The 17885-nt window shown below is 43.6% G+C and overlaps 1 protein-coding gene across 7 annotated transcripts in view; it reads right to left on the bottom strand.

Moving 5' to 3' along the window:
• Positions 1 to 17885, bottom strand: part of LOC138250560 (uncharacterized) — a 454823-nt gene that overhangs the window by 259845 nt on the left and 177093 nt on the right. For 5 of the 7 annotated variants that reach the window (XR_011194981.1, XR_011194982.1, XM_069205560.1 and 2 more), the window contains exon 5: positions 11215 to 11303. Coding sequence is in view for 3 of the 7 variants with exons in the window: in XM_069205560.1 (XP_069061661.1) it covers positions 11215 to 11303 (89 nt within the window). In the remaining 4 variants the exon portion in view is untranslated. Of the gene's footprint in view, positions 1 to 11210; positions 11304 to 17885 lie in introns of those variants that run through there. The other 2 variants (XM_069205561.1, XR_011194983.1) reach the window with 2 other exon arrangements.

Here is a 17885-nt window from a genome sequence, read left to right as displayed (position 1 = left end):
TTGTGGATTTCTATTCTTCTCTGCTTGCTGTCCAAAACCTCCAAAATTGGATGAATGTCAGATTCCTCTACTTGATGTCCAGAGGTTGTTTTTGTGCCCTTAGAGGAATGTTCAGTGAATGTTTTGGGCATATGTTTCATTGAGGCCGAAAGTCCTGTTTTTTCCGTATTGGATGATGTTTTTGGCTCCGAAGTGGATCCAAGGTGTTTCGGTCCTGAAGCTATTTGCCAAAGTTTAGGCGCCGAAGCTGAATGTATTAATTTCAGATCCGAAGATTGTGGGCGTCGGCTCGGTTCAGAGGTTGAGGTTTGTATTTTCTTGCTCTACTCCCGACACGGAAACCGGCGTGGCCTGTTGATGGGGTCTTTTGGTCTTTTTTAGGCGCTGAACCCAGGGGGCGGTCACCGATTAGTTTTTTCTGGGTGGAACCATGGCTTGACAGCAGTGATGCACCCAAGGCTTTGCTTGATTGTTTAAAAGTGGGTGTTGGGGCAGGTGTACTCACATACTGCGCCGCTGCAATTGGCTGCCTGTTGTCTTCTGATCCTTGTTTGGAATCGGAATCTGGGATCCAAACTGCCGTCTGTGCCTGCTCCTCTTCGAGGGTGTCGGTGGATTCTGTGTGCTTCGACGCCATCTCCAGTCTTCGTGCCCTTCAATCGCATAGTGTTTTCTTTGATCAAAACGAGCGACACGCTTCACAGTTTTCCTCACGATGTTCGGGAGAAAGGCAAAGATTACAGACCAAGTGCTGGTCGGTATAAGTGTATAAGGAAATTTAGCGTGGCACGAGGACCGATTCCGAATGGAGTCCGATGCATCAGGATATGGCACAGTAGGCCCGACCAGGCCCAAGAAGAGTGCAAGTTCCCGAAAGGTCATTTTCCTGATCCCGACGGTACTATCGGATCAATTGCAGAAGAAACCACATTTGAAAACAATACCAACGGTATGAGAAAAGTTATTGTTAATGTACATTTTCCGAATCGAAAGTCTCGGGAGCGAGAGGGAACACGTCCAAACCCTACAGCAGAAAGAAAACAATCTAACAAAGGATTCGATGCCCATGCACACTATCACTGAGAGGAGGAGTCACTCGATCCTGTGACTTGAAAAAATACTTCTTCGAAGAAAAACAACTTATAACACTCCAAGCCCAACACTAGATGGCAAGATATGCACAGCATGTGTATCTGCCGCTACACATGCCATCTAATATATATATATATATATATATTTTTTTAACTCTTTTTATTGAAATGACCCGAAAGCGAGCATTCAGTATACATTTCGAATAAACCAGCAAATTGCCAAAGGAAATCATAGTTAAACATTTGAAAGGGAGCCTTTACGGCCCACAAACTTTTGTAGTATATACAGTAAGAAAACTTCCAAGCAAAAGTGCCCATCTTTCCCTCCATGGCTGCACCCCCAATACTCAGTAGACTCAAGAGTTGCACCAGCCACCCCACACTTTCCCCCACTTTTTCGGGTAGTCTCTCCTTTGATAGACCACTCGCTCCACATGCTGGCACCAGTCTAAGTCAAACTCCCAGTCTTCTATCAGAAGGTCTGCAATATATGATGTTTACCCACTCCCACTGCAACCACCAGCCAGATCTGATATTTTGCTAGGCCGCTTCCCCAGTTACAGTCAAAAGGAGCTTTTGGAACCAGGGGAGCCTACAGGTTCAAAACCTAAGACATCCTCTGAGTCATTTTTCCCTAATAGAACTGTATGATCAGGTGCGCCCAGAGAATATGAAAGTATTTACCTTCATGCCCACACCCTCGCAAGCAGAGAGCAGAGCCCCCCTTTCCTATCTTGTGAAACAGGACTCTAGAGTAGAATGACCTGTGTAGGATTCTTAGCTGCCCCAGTCAGAAACAGGTGCAAATCACTAGCTCTCGTGGTCTTTGGAGGGCCTCTGCGCAGTCGTTATCATCTACATCACCCAGGTCTCCTACCCAGGCCTCTCTTAAAGCCACCATCAGGTCAGGGGAATTGTTAATTCATTTTTTGTAGACTATACAGATGGCTTTATTAATTAGAGGCCCCATGAGAATGTGGCCTTCAAGTGGTGTTGCCTCCTGCAGTTGTTCCCCCTCTACAATATGTCTCCAAAGGGCATGCCCAAGCTGCAAGTATCTACACTGCTCAGTCTCAGTCAATTCATACTCCTGTTGCAGGGCCTAAAATCCAGGTAGTGCCTGGCCCCTCCAGGTATTTCCCAAGCTTTCTATACCAATTAAGCTCCTCTTCCAAAAACATTTCAGCATACCCCACTTGTGTAGTACATCACTGTCCCATTTTCACATATATCTTTAACTGCAGGTGGAGGTTGTTTTGTGATCATCTGTGTCAGTGGCATAAACTGTTGCTGAAAAACAGCAAAGTATTCACAGAGATGTCACAAGTAAGGAGTAATCAGGCAGGCAGATGTACGGATTGTGATCCTTTGATCTTTTTCGAATAGCAAAGCACAAAAGGTATGGTTATGTTCATGTTGGAGCTCCTAGAACATCCAGGGGAGTTAGTCAATTCACGGAAGGCTACTTTTGTTTCACCTAGTCACTTGAACCTTGATTGGGCAGGGTTGCAGAATATTATGCCATTCCACATTTTAAGAGCTAGTATGCAGTTTCAACCTCCAATATCTTACATAGGATGGCAGGACTTCAAACTACAACTATCGAGTGCCAGCTCAATGGAGTCTACTGCAAGCTTCTTCAATACCAACATTACAAAGCCTGTTTTCGGATAGTGAGCTATGCCCTGTTGGAAGAAAGTAATAATCATTTGTGGTCCTATGTTTGCCGGTGGCTCTAAGGTCCATAATAGTGAAAATGAGGGCAATTATGATCTAGTGTGTTCCATTTTGAGAATGATGGAGAAAAAAATGCCATATTTACAAAGATGTCTTTGATGTTGCTGATCCAGGTTTTCAGTCTTAGCTTTGAAAAGGATTGTAGGTGTTTGCCTCACAGAGCAACGACTTGAAGCAAACCAGACAGCTTAGTGTTCAGTCAAAGTTTTAACAACCCAATGGTGCATTAGACGCCAGGCCTAAAATACAGGAGCTGTGTTTTTTTCCCTCTATTGTACTGTGCAGTTTGTCCATCTGTGGCCATTACAGAGTCTAAATACACAGTGGCTATTTTTATTTTACTGAGCTGTCCCAGATTGCACTAATCGTCTCCTATTGGTCTAGTCAGTGAAGAACAACTTTAATGCTGATTTGTTGACTGAATGTGAATTCGGAGCTACTGAGTTGGAAGTTCTGGTGGTGTGATATAACGTTTTAATTTTCATGCTGCACTGTCTACCAAGGCAGGCAACTTGAGTACTGAAGCAGTCTAACAATATGGTAGTTAATGCTGTCATTTGGTGTTTGCACAAAATAAGGGCCACTGGGTCAAGTTCATTTTTATAGGGTAGATTACCGTTAGCACGAGCGGTCAGACTTATCAATGATGGACCAAACAGCATGGATGGCTGATTAGTCAAGGAATGGAATATGAAGTATACTGAACCTTCAGTAGGGTGAGAACACATTCTTCTGTTACAGCTAAATATCCTGTTCATGCAGTTTATTAGAAGCAGACCTCATTTAGAGAAAAAAAAGATACGTCTCAGTAGCCTTACAGACACAAAGGAAAAGGCATGGTCAAACTCCTCCGTGCCTGGAAACCTTTGTGCTGGAAACGGTTCACATTAACAAAATACAGGCCTCAAATATAAAACAAATCTCAGCATCTATCTGATGTCACACTGAGGTAAGACAGAATTAAGCAGCAAGGAACGTCATCAGTTCTCAGTAGCTATCTTGCCTTTGAAACAGAGTAACCTTTCAAATACAGCCATTGTGAATTACAAAACATAATCACTGTGTAAACCTAAAAGCTTTGTTAAACACACTTGTTTAAAACAGATATGGGGCCAAAATGGTAGGATAACTACTTGTACCTTTTGTTAATTGCTTTCCGTATCAAGCATAACATGTGAATAGAGCACAATTTTAAAAAAGAGCATAAAGACAATGACAGCAACTAAATTACATGCTCCAATACTCAATATTTTATTGGAAACACACTACAAGAGAGGGCAAGGAAAGATGCAGATTCTGCCTACCTGAACTAACAGCCACAAGAGCTTGAACGTCACATTAGGATTTTAGCCCCCTCAAAAGCGTGGACTACATTACCATCTATCTTTGCTTGTGAAAAACAGAATTAAATTAGTTCACAACTAAGTTTTGTAGCACACTGCACGAGAAACTACACTGCACTGAATTGGAATTTGCACTGTTTAACATGACCTCTAATCAACTGGAGTTGGTTCCTCTAAATCATGATCAAATTTGAAAGTCCAAACTATAAAATGTGCTATGTTCCAACTTGCTCTATAACAAATGTACTTCAGTGGAGTCCAAGAGGGATACAAGATCAGCTACAAACATTAAAGATTCCAACACATGGAAGAATTTGGTTGAACCTACATGCTAGGTTCTGAATTTATTGGTACCATAGAAATTCAACAGCTAGTTATTTCAAGTAACTATAACTCACTCCCTAAGTTAACTATAACTGACACCCCTGCCATGCACAGTATTTTCTTCATTTATTTGACTGCTAATGCTTCATTTATATTTTTGATAACGCTATTGAAGTTGTTCGGAATACTGTAAGATCTGAGGTAATTAGCAGTGCATGGCGAGGGCGCAAGTTAAAGTTACTTGAAACAACCCTGCTGAATTTCTAACATTTTGTACAAGTAAATTCAGACCTATAACGCCCCTGTAACCTTTTTTTTTAAAGTGAATCTGAATGTTTTTTCACATTCTATTTTGTAACTATAACGTCCTTGTAACCTTGGCTTTTTTCAGTACCTTTTTTAAAAAAATTATTTTTTTAAACAAAGTAATTTTAATAACTATGCGTTAATACAATCACCTGCAAGGCCTGGACTCTGGCCAGGCCATGAACCCAAACCCATATAACCACCCCACCCAACCCCACACACGGCTGAAGGGTCTGTGTCTCTGGGTGTGAAAATAGGTCTGAGAGGGTGACTCTGGATGTGAGTGTCTGGGTCTGTGAGTGGGTACATGAGGGACCGAGTGTGTCTGTTAGTGGGTGCATCAGTGTTTGACTGGGCCTGTGAGTGGGTACAATATAATCTGAGTGGGTATGTGAATGAGTGCGTGACTGAGTAGGTCTGTGAATGGGTGCATGAGTGCCTGAGAGTGGGTGTGTGAGGGTCTAAGTAGGTCTGTGAGTGGGTGCATGATTTCCGAGTGGGTGTGAGAATGGGTAGTGGTATTTGTGAATTTGTCGTGATGTTACATAGGGGTGGGGTCTGCGCTGAGCGTCGCAGCTATTTGTGAATACCGCACGCCATGAGAAAAAATGTTTTTAAGAGAATAATTTGAGTCTTAAAGACTCCTATATCACATTCCGGAGGTCAGGGTACCTCCACCCTGACCCATTATGCCACTTCTCATTTTATTTAACAGCATTTGTGAATTTGCCGCTATCGTCGCAAAACCATCACAAAGGATCTGCGGCCTTATCTATACCAATGTAATTTCCCTTTACTATCCCAATGTTTTTTTAAATTCTATTTCCTAACTATAATGTCCCTGTAACCTTTGGTTTTTTAAGTGAATTACTTTTTTTTAATTTTTTACGTAAAGTAATTTTACTTACTATGTAAATCCATTTACTACCCACACCCATCCTAAACCCTAAAAACACCTTATCACCCAAAACCCATACCCACCCTAAAACATAAATTTACCCTTGCCACCTGAAGCCCCAGGCAGGTGGCAGGCTCTGGATGGGCCCTGGCCCACCTGGGGAATTCTTAAAAACAAGTGTGGGAGCCCCTTTTTTTGTTTGTTTTTGCAGTGAATTCGCGGATTCAACGTGAATTCCTGGCAAACGTTTAAAAACAAAAAAAACAACACTTTTTTGGTCCTTGAAAGCAGAACCAGAGCAAAGGGGTCAGGGTGACCCTAACCTGCCCGCTTCTTTTTTTTAAAATCTTTTTTTGTGGGACTCAGTTTAGGCTGGCTTAAGTCCCAAGATGGCTACCAACAATACCTGGTTCAAGTGCTGGCAGCCAATCAGAGCTCAGCATTTCTATGCACACGCTTTTTTATTATTCGCTAACCCTAATCCTCTAGATGTCTACATTTAGTTTTCTTTTAATGTTTCAAAAAGTACTGAACGGATTTACACCAAACAAAAAGCACTCTTTCTGGACCAAGAGCTACCTTTCTGTCCAATTTGGTGTAATTCCATCCAGCAGTTCGGGCTGTAGTTGTATCTAAAATCCCTTTACGAATTATAGTAGGAAATGCACTTTTTTGAACCCCCTTTTTCTCTGCACCCGCATGATGGATCACCCCAAAACTTTCCATGTACAGCAAGATTCACTGGAACACTTGTGTGTGTGTGTGTGTGTGTGTGTGTGTGTGTGTACACATATATATATATGTTATATACACATATATATATACACATACATTTTTTTTTTTTTTACAAAAAAAAAACAACAAAGGTTTCAGGGATGTATGCACAAAACCATAGAAATTCAGCTGTTAGAGTTATTTCAAGTAATTGTAATTCTTGCCCTAAGGTAACTATGATTCGCGCTCTCCCCATGCACAGTTTTCTCATCTATAATTTTACTGCAAATGTTGTAGTGATATTATCAATGATGTCATAGAAGATATCATGAGTGATGTAATGTCTGTGCTAATTAGCAGTGCATGACCAGGACGTGAGTTATAGTTACTTTAGGGCATAAGTTATAGTGACTTGAAATAACTAACAAAACCACAGATATTCAGCTGTTTTAGTGTGTGTAAAGTCTGAACCCAACTATAACGTCCCTGTAACCTTTGGTTTCTTACTGAACATTTAAGGGTTTTTCAATTCTATTTCCTAACTATAACACCATGTAACCGTTGTTTCTTTCAGTGAATGTCTAGGGTTTTTATTTTAATATTAATTAAAATGCCCATTGTAATGCACTGTTGGGATGGGTGGGGGAGCTGTACGCAGGGCCTAGTCTGGCACTATGCTGCCTCCACCCAAGCTTGCTGCTCCTGGCCCCACTTCTCCGTGCCACCCATTGTCCAAGTCCATGCCCCTGCTTCTTCATTACAGCCCTGTGTGGCCTTTGTTCTGCCACTACCCTTCCTGTTTGCCCTGAACAGTTAGCTTGCCGGCCCATTCACCTCCTTCCTACCCTCTGTTGTGTGAGTCCATGCACCAGCCCCCATTTCCCTCTGCCCTGCTTGGTCCGATGTTCTGCCATGTCCTCCATATAGCTTGATGTCCCTGCCCACTCTTCTGGCCCTCCTTTGCCTAATTCTATGCCCAATCACTGCCAACCTGCTAAGCCTCTGTGCTAAGCTTGCTGATCCTACTCTCCTTTCTATCTACTCTGAGTGTTCTGTTGAGCTGCCACTGCGCTTCAGACCTGCCTAGCATGGTAAGATGACTGCTGCATGTCCCTGCCACCTCCACCCTGCCTGTCCAAGTTACATGCCCTATCCCTTCCCTCCTGTCTTCCATGGTCCATTTTGCTGCCACTCCCTTCTGTCCTCCATGCTGTTGTGCTTCAACTGCTCCTCCCGTCCTAACACTCGTGGTCTATTGTGAAGCGACTTCCTCGTCCTCTCATCTGCGTCCAGCCCCTATCCCTCTCTTCTGTTGTCCATGATCCCTTGTGCGTTTCCCTCTCCCATCCCTCTTGGCCACCATTGCCATTGCGCTGCCACTAACCCTCCTGCTTGCCATACATGGCCTTCTGTGCTGCAACAGCCCCTCCTTCCTGCCCTGTGTGGTCAGCTTTCTGTCCCTGACCCCCTCTCACCTTCGCACCCTTGTCTGCACGTATGCCATAAGTCTCACTGTTGCCCTCCATGGTGTGTTGTGCTTCCAGCGCCTATCCTGCCTGCCATCCAAGGTCAGCTTGCTGCTCCAGCCCTGTCCCAGTCCCTCAGTTTTCTATGTGCAGGCACTTATCCCCTCCCCACTGATTTCTTTGGTCTATTGTTGTGCCCCTGCCCCCTCCCTCCCTCCCTCCCTCACTCACTCCTACCTTTCATGGTCCGTTATGCTCCAACTGTCCCTCCTGTCTGTTCAGTATGGTCTGCTTGCTGACCTTGCCTCTTTCTCCTCTGCTCCCTGTTGTCCATATGCATGGCCATGTCCTCTCCCTATTGCTTTCCATGGTCTGTTGTCCTGCACTGCCATCCCACTTGCCCCGTGTGTTGTATTGTGGTGCTAAAAAGCCCGACGCCTGCCCTGTAAGGTCAGTTTGGTCCACCTGTCCATCTCCCTCCTGCCCTCTGTTATCCGAGTCCATGTCCGTACCCATTCCTCCTGCCCTCAGTAATCCAATGTACCATACCTGCCAACATTTTGAACTTGGTAAGAGGGAGATTTTGAAAAAAAACACACGGGGAATCAATTTTCCCAAATGACTTACATGGAAAAAGAGGCACTTTTAGGCAGAAGACAGATAAAATAAAGCCCTTTGGGGCTTAAAAACATTGGCAGTCTCCTGCCGGAATCGGGTCTTCTGGCATGTATGGTTATACTGCCTCTTCCTTCTGCCCTCAATGGTCTGTTATACTGCCCCAGCCTCTCTTGCCTGTCCTGCATGGCTTATTTGTTGCTCCTGACCCCGTTTCCCCTGCCCTCCACGGTCCGTTGTGCTACCACTGCCCCCCCACCTGCCCTGCATGGTCAGCCTGCTGCTCCCTCCTCCCAAATATCCAAGTCCATGCCCCTGACATCTGTCTCCCCACAGTTTTCTAATGAACAACTAGACTGTTAACATTCAATTTTTATTATAAGTGTGGCACGTCCCACATCATTTGATGTAATCAAAACTGTAATACCTGAAGCATTTACTTTAGAAATTATTATAAAAATGAAAGGGTCTTATTCCCACAGAAATTATAGTTAGTACACAGAAATCTAAAAGGAGGACATATTGTCTGAGTTCTCAAATAGTGACAAAGCCTTTTTAAATAATTTGCTATATTATATGTCCTTGTGTAATGTAAGTGATGTCCATGTAAAGCTCTCCAATACCTTAGGGTCAAGTCTGCGCTATATAAAACTTCAACACAAACCTAAAAAAGTAAGTGTTTTGCACACTTCTGTCATAGGGCTATACCTGGGCTACATTTGGGTGATGTGTGCTACATTTGGGCTCTTTGTCTACGATGGGCATCTTGAGAGACCTATTTGTTATGAAGCTCCCCAATTTACTGCAGAATCTTCAGTAGAAAATACTTTCAGTTTTCCACTTCGGTTCCATCAAGATGATGTGCAGATGTGCCACATTTGTGCCATAAATTCAAAATCTTAGCACTCTAGATGCTCATTATAACAACTTAAGCTGCTGCTCTTCAAGGAGTTAACTTGCAGTCTGTTGCTGGTGTTGACGGTGCATGTTTCAGTCCGCATATCACAGTCTTTTAATGAGAAAGAAGCAAATGATATTTGAGAACTCACTTAAAACATGTCCTATTTTTTCTTTCTACAGCACTAACCGTAATTTCTATGACAAAATTAACTCCCTCATTTAGTTCCTTTCTAAATTAAATGCTTTAACTTTTACCAGTTTGATTCAATCAAGATGGCTTTAGATGTGCCACACTTTTGTTATAACTAAGACTGTTAGAACTCGTTCTTTAGAACACTCTGGGAGGCTGTAGTATAACACAAGGGAATCAACTGACAGGCTGCTCCTGTTGAAAGTACATGTTTTACTGAGAATGTCAGACTTCATTCTCTTTTGGCTGAGAAAGATAGTGTGACAGAAAATATACTCTCACTTTAGTTTCTGGAGCACCTTCCATCACCTCTGTGGGAAAATCATGAGAAAACAGTTTCATCTCAAACATGATTCATGAAATCCCAGCAGAAGGCCTTTTCACAGGGTTAAATCACCTTAGAACAAACCACAATTCCTAAGATTAGTATAGTACCATAAACAATTTTTTTTTTTTGTTCTCCTTTTTGTGACCCTCAAACTCTGCCATTCACTGCAATGCAGCTCAATGGAGTGCTATCATGTATACTGGTCCCAAGATGGCTGCCAGCACTTTGTGGTTGAAGTGCTGGCAGCCAATCAGATCTTACCATGAGATCTGTGCTTAGGCTCCGCCGAGATATAATTTCTTTTTTTTAAAGTATCTCAAAAACTAATCAACAGATTGACACCAAATAACAAAAAGGGTGCTTTCCAGACCAAGAGGTAACTTTCTGCCAAATTTGGTGTAATTCGATTCAGTGGTTCGGGCTGCAGTTGTGTCTAAAATCTCTATGGAAGTTACCTTGGTAAACACACTTTTTTTGGCCCCCCACCTCTCTCCCAGCTCTGATTGATGGCTCACCCTGAAACTTTCCATGGCACATTAAGACCCTAGAGGACACATTTTTTAAAACATTTCATGAAGATTCATCAAAAGGTGCTACAGATATAGCCAAGCCAAAAAATGCTTTTCCTATGGAAACGAGGTCCTAACTAAAAGTACCTAATGGCGACTCTTTTTCCACCATTTGTAAGTATTTTTGGTTTACCACTTTTCCACTTATTTTATTTACTTGTTCACCACATTGATGTATTGCAAAAACCTCTGATGGAGTGCCATACAGAAGGTGGAAACATCTTACCATTCACACATGCCCTTTTACTCATCACTCTGCTCCGACCCTCTTCCTTGCATTAGAGTAAATTCATCATATATCTACCTCTCTCTTGCATGCTTCACAATTGGCAATAAAAATGCATCTCATTCCACTTCTTCATATATTTAGAAAATGTGTATACTACATAGAGATTAAATAGGAGTCAACAGTTACAGAACCCATTGAATGGTAATCTTGACTAAATCAGGACCTTAAACCTTTGCATAGACGAGTGGATGTGATTATCAGAGCGAGTCGGTGAGAGTGATCTTGCAGTTAATGTTACTACCAATAGAGGGCAATGGAAGGGACAATTCATTCATAAAGTCACATATCAAGTGGAGCACACATCTGCAATGTGGACACATTTATTAATCACAAATAAAAGCACACAGAGAGCAATGAAAAGTGGTTACGTACACAATAAATAGTAATACTTTTTGTATTAAATACACAACTCAACATTAATTATTCACCAGTATGGTAACTTACCATTTCTACATAGGGTTTCATTTCCCATGCTTGGGTGTTTGTATTGTCGATTATAACAGGAGTTCGACCTTCATCCATTGCTTTCATCGCTGCAGGTAAATACAAATAATTAACTGCTGGCTTTTTGAAGCACAAGTGCACATATCTGTTATAGTTTCAATTATATTATAAGACCGGAGGCTTGATTATGGCAAACCTTCTTTATTCTCTTGTATAGTAGCAAAATTAAAAACACATACAAATCACATCAATATCATGACCAATCATGGTGGCTTCAAAAGTCAAAAATCAACAAGGTTAACGCACTATGAATTCTGATGCACATTACAACATAAATGTCTTTATCATTTTGTCTACAAATAACTCTGACCGAGAACACTTACTTTTCTTTGCTGCTCTAGCAGAGAATAAGTGCTACTAAGTCATTTATAATGCTTTATTTGGATTAACAATTTCTCTTGTGATTATTCAGGGGTGAGAAATTTAATAAACTATCTACTTGTCCACCGGACAAGGTTGCTTCATAAATCTACTTGTCCTGTAAAAGAACTACACTTGTTCCTTCCGTACCACGTAGTGCAGTGACAAATTATAGCAGCAAACTCATTACAAGAGAGCCCTGATAATAGCACCTCCGATTAGGCTGGGGCTCATACTATAGTAGGGTTTGAATGCTTGCAATTCACTTATTTTACCACCTTTCCGCAAATCTACATACTGGGGTTCGAGGTCGACATAATCAATATTTCCAGAGTCTGAATATCCTCTTAAGTCTGTACAAACCTATTAAATTGCTAGGTGTTTTCACCTAATCTGCTTCCATACTGAGAACATTTGGAAATGTACTCCTGACAAAGGTATAAGTAAAACTTTTTCCATCGTTGGAAGAAAAGTAGTTGGAGGGAAAGTGAACATGTAAACGCTCAACATATATTTGCATGAGCAAATCTACACATGCACATTTGCTCGTGCTAACATGCAGTTCACAAATATTTTCTAGGAGTACAACTTCCTGCCCTACTTCTGTAAATTCTTGTGAATTAATGAAAGGTGCAATTCCACACTAATGGAAGGGCATATACCATGGGTGCAATTCTGAGACTTTCTTTAAGAGTTGGGCACCTAATTAGGTCTGGCATTAACCAAGAGCTCTTGCTTTAAATAAAATTATATCTCTCTATCGTCTGGCTTTAAGGTGAGTGACAGCATTCTGCTCTTTCACAAAGGGTGTATCAGCACACTAAGTACTTCGGTTCAATGCCAGGGACTACTGTGGCAACGTGTGCTTTTTGAGACCCAAAATATTTTTGCTTTTTGCAAATGTTTTTTTATAATAGTGAGGGCCCAGGGGCTACCACACAGTAACATTTTAAATAAACTATGTCAAAACAAGATACGCACTGACAGACCAAAAGGCTTCCCACCAATGTCAGAATGAATGGCTTCAAATGCTTATTCATTTTCATGTTTCCCATAATGTTGTTGAAACTGGTTACACTGATTTTCTAATATGAATATTTTTGGGGAATATTAGCACGCACCAACACATTCTACTAAATGAACATCAAAGAAATGGTACCTAAAATTCCACAGTAGTTAGGAAAAACATTTTATTCCTAGTTCCATTTTTGTGTGGACATTTTATTTCGAAAGCAAATAATCATAAATCTTGCTTTCTGGCTTCTGCAAATATTTGCATCTAACCAGAGAGCATTCTGGCAGCATTATACACAACCTCATAGTTTTCAACTTTACAAAGGTTGCATTCCAGTACCTAGGTGTTTAGCTATGCGACAACCTAAAGGCTTTTCTTCTCAGTGCAATGGGCAAAGGTTCAACCTTTCTTATGGGGGGGTTTGCGCTGATTTTACCATTTCAGTGTAGGTCAAAAGAGCAGCGCTTAAGCTTCATTTCGTGACTCACTTTTGCCCTCTGGGGTCTCCGTATTATGCCAAAGTGCACACTGACAGCTGTTTCATTTGACATCAGACTCAGTCAATTGAATCTTTTTTCCCCCAGAGGGTGATTTGGGTTTTCATATTGCGCATAGCTGCAGGATTGTTCTTCAAGGTTAGTTTGAGTGATTTTTGACTTCAGTACAGGCGGTTTGGTTTACTTAGCTTTTTGAGAGGGATATTTTTTTATTCTCAGAATTTTAGAATATTAAACTGGATAAATAAAAAATGCAAAAGAACATAAGATTTAATATTGTAGGCAAGTCCTTCTGTTTTGGGTTTTTATTGTAGGAGAGCCATACACCCCTTCTCCCACCACTTCTGTTTTCTGATTGGCTGCAGGCTAGATTTTCTTTTTTGATTGCTTGTTATGATTCTTTAATTTATATATATTTTGTAGTCTAGGAGGACGTAACAGATCAGACTGAGCACATCGATTTCTGAGCAATTTGTTAGAAGGTGAGAAAGGGGTTGACGTAAAGCCCATAAGGTCTGATTCCATTTTGAGAAGGCCCTGATATCATGCTAGGTAATAGGAGTCACCATATTCCCAATTTTATGCTGATCTTTGTCATGTCTGCCACTGTTGCAGATGTAGTCTGACCTTATCTGTCTGAGGACCATAAAAGTATCAAGTAATTTGGCTGATGACATAGCTTTAACACCAGATGCGACATCAGTCTGGGACAAGTGTCTACTTATCACCATGTCAAGGTCAAATAAGAACAAATACAGATATATAACCAAAATAGCGGTATCAGTTTACGTCCTTTCACCTTATATGTTCACAAGCAAACATCTGGGACGTACAAATTGAAGCATATAATCTATGTCAGACATTCGAATCTCAGATAAGATTTAGTATACTGCCACTTGACAGGAGTAGTCCTTCAACCAGATTATCACATATGATTCTACAAGAGACAGTCTCACCTACAGCCAACGTACTTCGAAGATGCTGAATCTCACCTGATAAGGCAGAGTCCCGGAGGAAGGCTGCTACCGCAGCATGTTTGCCCTTTGCAGGGAACACTGCCTTCATGTCTCCACTGATAATTACACCTTTTGCTGTCAACAAGGTATGTGGCATCACTTGCGGAACCGTGTCCCATAAGGTAAGGGTGTAACAGTCCAAAAGGCATGTGGTGTTCACTCACCACAATGCCAGGCTGGAGGAAGAAAACATATTCTTTCCAAGCTGAACCAGCCTCTTTGATTCCCTATCTGGAGTAACGGAAGGAAATGTGCAAGGGGACATGGAGGCTAGGATAACCAAACTTTCAGAGATGGGGTGTTGCGTCAGGAACAAAGGGTCATTTAGAGCTGGGTTATGGCAGCGGGCAGTTGTCCTGTTCACAGAAGCCCCTGTGCTGGGTTTGCACCAAGTCCCCAGCAGGACATCAGTGAGGGCTTCATTAAAGGGCAAAGGGGTTTCAGAAGAATAAGTCCCAGGCTGAAGCACCTCTGTCAGGAGGTTAGTAGAGGCCCAGGACCTCGGCCACTCTCCTTACCACCATGGAGTAGGACGTTGGTAAGGGGAGAAAGCATGCCAGCATTAGGGGAAGTGTCTAGACAACTAGCCTCAACCAGGTCCATCCGCCAGTCCATAGGATCCTTAGGCTGGTATTCCAAAGGGTCCAGCGACCCCTCCCGATCCTCACCATAGTCTAACCAAAGAGAATAAGGGTCAGGATCCGACCTAAGATCCAAGGCCCCTGTCGAAGTCAGAATCGTGTTGCGAGACGCCAAACCAGCTCCTTGTTGGAGTCGGCAATGAGGACGGGGTTCACACTGACTGTGGGCACGGGTTGCATCAGAAGCGTCAACATCGGAACCAGCGTCGGGGAAGGTCAAGGTGGCACGACTGATGGCAGTATGGATCCAGGAACTGATTCATGGGTGCCCTCCAGAGCTGAAGCCGCCGTCGCAAAACTAAAGGGGGCCCCCAACCGTCTCCACAGGCCCTGTAGACGCTCCAGTGGAGTCATACTATCCCAATATGAGGACCATGTCCTCATAGAACTCGCTGAGTTGGGCAGGGGTGTAGGAAAGTAGCATCTCTCTGACAGTTACTCCCACTTTTTGCCTGTTGTCATTGTGTTTATATTGTAGTGCACAGGGATCTTGCTAAACAGGAACCCAGTTGTCTGTGCTCTCTCCCATAAATGTGGTTGTTTGGTAACTTTTACACCCCACAATTGGCATACTGGTGCACCCATACAAGTCCTTAGTATATGATACACAAGGGGTCGCCCCTGGACTGCAGCATGTATTATGGCACCCATAGGAGCCCATGCAAACTGTGTCTGCAGGCCTGCCATTGCAGCCTGTGTGAAATGGCACATGCACCTTTCACTTTAGATATAAGGCTTGCCTTATATTGCGGTCACTGCACTTGGACACTGTAAATCTGGCAGGCCCTTCAGCTCAAGGGCAAGGGGCATGTTTCTAAATGTGGGGCACCCCCGCATGAGCAGAGGTGCCCTTACAAACCCCAGATTCCATTCCCTGGGCTTTGTAAGTGCAGGGAAACCATCTTAAGGTATGCAGTGGACAGTGCTCAACACTAGTAGTCCAACTACATAATGGCGTCTCAAACCTAGGCATGTTTGGTATCAAACATATTGTAATCATACAACTACACCGATTCCAGAGTTAGCTGTATGATAACATGTACCCTGGGGGTTCCTTAGAGGATCCCCCAGTTCTGCCTGTACAACCTTGCAGGGTCCGCATGCCAGCACGCACTACTACCGACCCTAGGCACTGTTTGCCCTCCTACTGAGGAGTATAACTCAAGCAGGGGAAGGCAGAACAGAGGATTTCCTTTATTGCAGAGGTGTGACCTCCTCTTCCTTTGTAATTGGTGTCTCTGGGCTGAAATGGAGTGACATCTGAGCACCACCAGACTGCTTTGAAGGGCACATTTGGTGCCCTCCTTGCATAAACCAGTTGGCACCAGTGCAGGGACCCCTGGTTCATGCTCTGGCTCGAAACCACACAAAGGACGAGTGACCACCCCCTGCCCAGCTCCTCTCTCAGGGAGGTGCAAAGAGCTCTACCAGGTGGGGGGTTGATTCTACCATTTTGGAAACAAGGTAGGCAGAGGCCCCTGGAAGCATCTGACTGGTTAGGTCAAGAAGATGATGTCCCCGACCGCCTCTGAGAGGTGGGTCACTGCAGATAGTGACCAACCCCCTTTTAGGGTTACTTCATGGCTCCCCCCAGGGGTGGGTCCTCATATTCATTGAGCAAGAGTCTACAAATGAACTCTATGCGAGACTTCTGCTCCTGGCCTCTGGACCCGCTGCTGGTCTGATTTTGGAAAAAACAAGACTGTACCCAGTTAGGAGGGCTCCCACCGCAACATAGCTTCTCCAGCTCCTGAAAGATTTATGCAACATCCGTTACTGCGCATCCTCCAGGGTCACAAAGACTCTGTTTGCATCCACCTTAAGACAACAACCAGCTGGCGGATCCTGCTGTCCTACGGGCATTAAAAGGCTCTGCAACACAGGTAGTGGTTCTGTGGGCCTCTCCAGGTCCAACTTGTCTTCTGACCAATTCGGGAGACGGTGGGCTTTTGCTGCAGCCACTGGAATGGAACCCCTGATCACCACAACTGTTCTTACCAAGGCTTATTGGCTCTTCCTTCAGGAGATCTTCAAGCCTCAAGAAGCCCCAGCCTCCAGCACTCTGCAACTCCAAGTTCAGATTCCACTCTGCAGCTCCTGTGGCGCGGGACTCTTGTTTTGTTGTACTGTTGAGGATTCCCTGTGACTTCATGTGCCTGCTGCCAGTGGGTCACTCCTGGGGGCTCCAACAATTCCTGCAAGCTTTCCTTCCTACTGAGGACCAGTCCTGACTCCCATCCAAGGGTTGAGTCGTGTGGACCTTGGTGGTCCCGAAAAACCTGCAACCTTCTCTGTAATGGCTTTTACATTCGCCAATGCTTGTCGGTGGTCCTGCAAACCACTAACCCTCCTGCAATCCAGCGACCAATGTGGGACAGCTCATGGGTGAAACCACGGATCTTCCTGCATTTCCTGGACTCTGCAGCTGGACTTTCTCCTTCACCGACCTGCAGGAACTTCCCAGTAAGATGGTGGGAATTGCCTACCTGCAGCACCTGGACATCTCCGAGTGGTCTGGACACTGTCCCCTTGTTTTCTAGTTCTTCACATCCAGAATCCACCTCTGAGTTCCACCGACATGGTCTACGGGTCGCAACAGCAGCTGAACAACCGAGGCTTCCACTGACTCCAACAAGGGTTTACATCACTTCACCCCTTTACGCCTGGGCTCCCTGGTGTAGGTACTCCAATCTTCTGGGTATCCATGGGAGAGGATACTATCCAACTTCCTTTGTGCCAACTGGTTTCCTCTGGGTTGTCTGGCAGGGGTCTTGAATGCTAAACATTCCAACCATGATGGTCTTGTGTTACCTTATGGGGTACCAGGCTCAATAGAAACTCTGCATCCGGGCGCCTGAGGGATTTCTGATACTTCTGGTAAATCCTCACTACCCCCAGCCTCTGGGATTCCAATACACTTACCTTGGTTGGGACCTCCATTCTTATACACTTCTCTGCTTCTTTCTATTGCAGAGTGTATATTTTGCGTGCAGATATCAACAAATTGAGATATACCAATGTCAGTATAGTAGTAGTGTTGTAATAAAGATTACTTTATTTTTGCAACACCTGGTGTGGTTCC

This window comes from Pleurodeles waltl, chromosome 8 (assembly GCF_031143425.1).
Source record: "Pleurodeles waltl isolate 20211129_DDA chromosome 8, aPleWal1.hap1.20221129, whole genome shotgun sequence".
Lineage (NCBI taxonomy): Eukaryota > Metazoa > Chordata > Amphibia > Caudata > Salamandridae > Pleurodeles > Pleurodeles waltl.
Note: the sequence above shows the minus strand (reverse complement) of the source record. Positions and strands in the feature narration are given on the sequence as shown.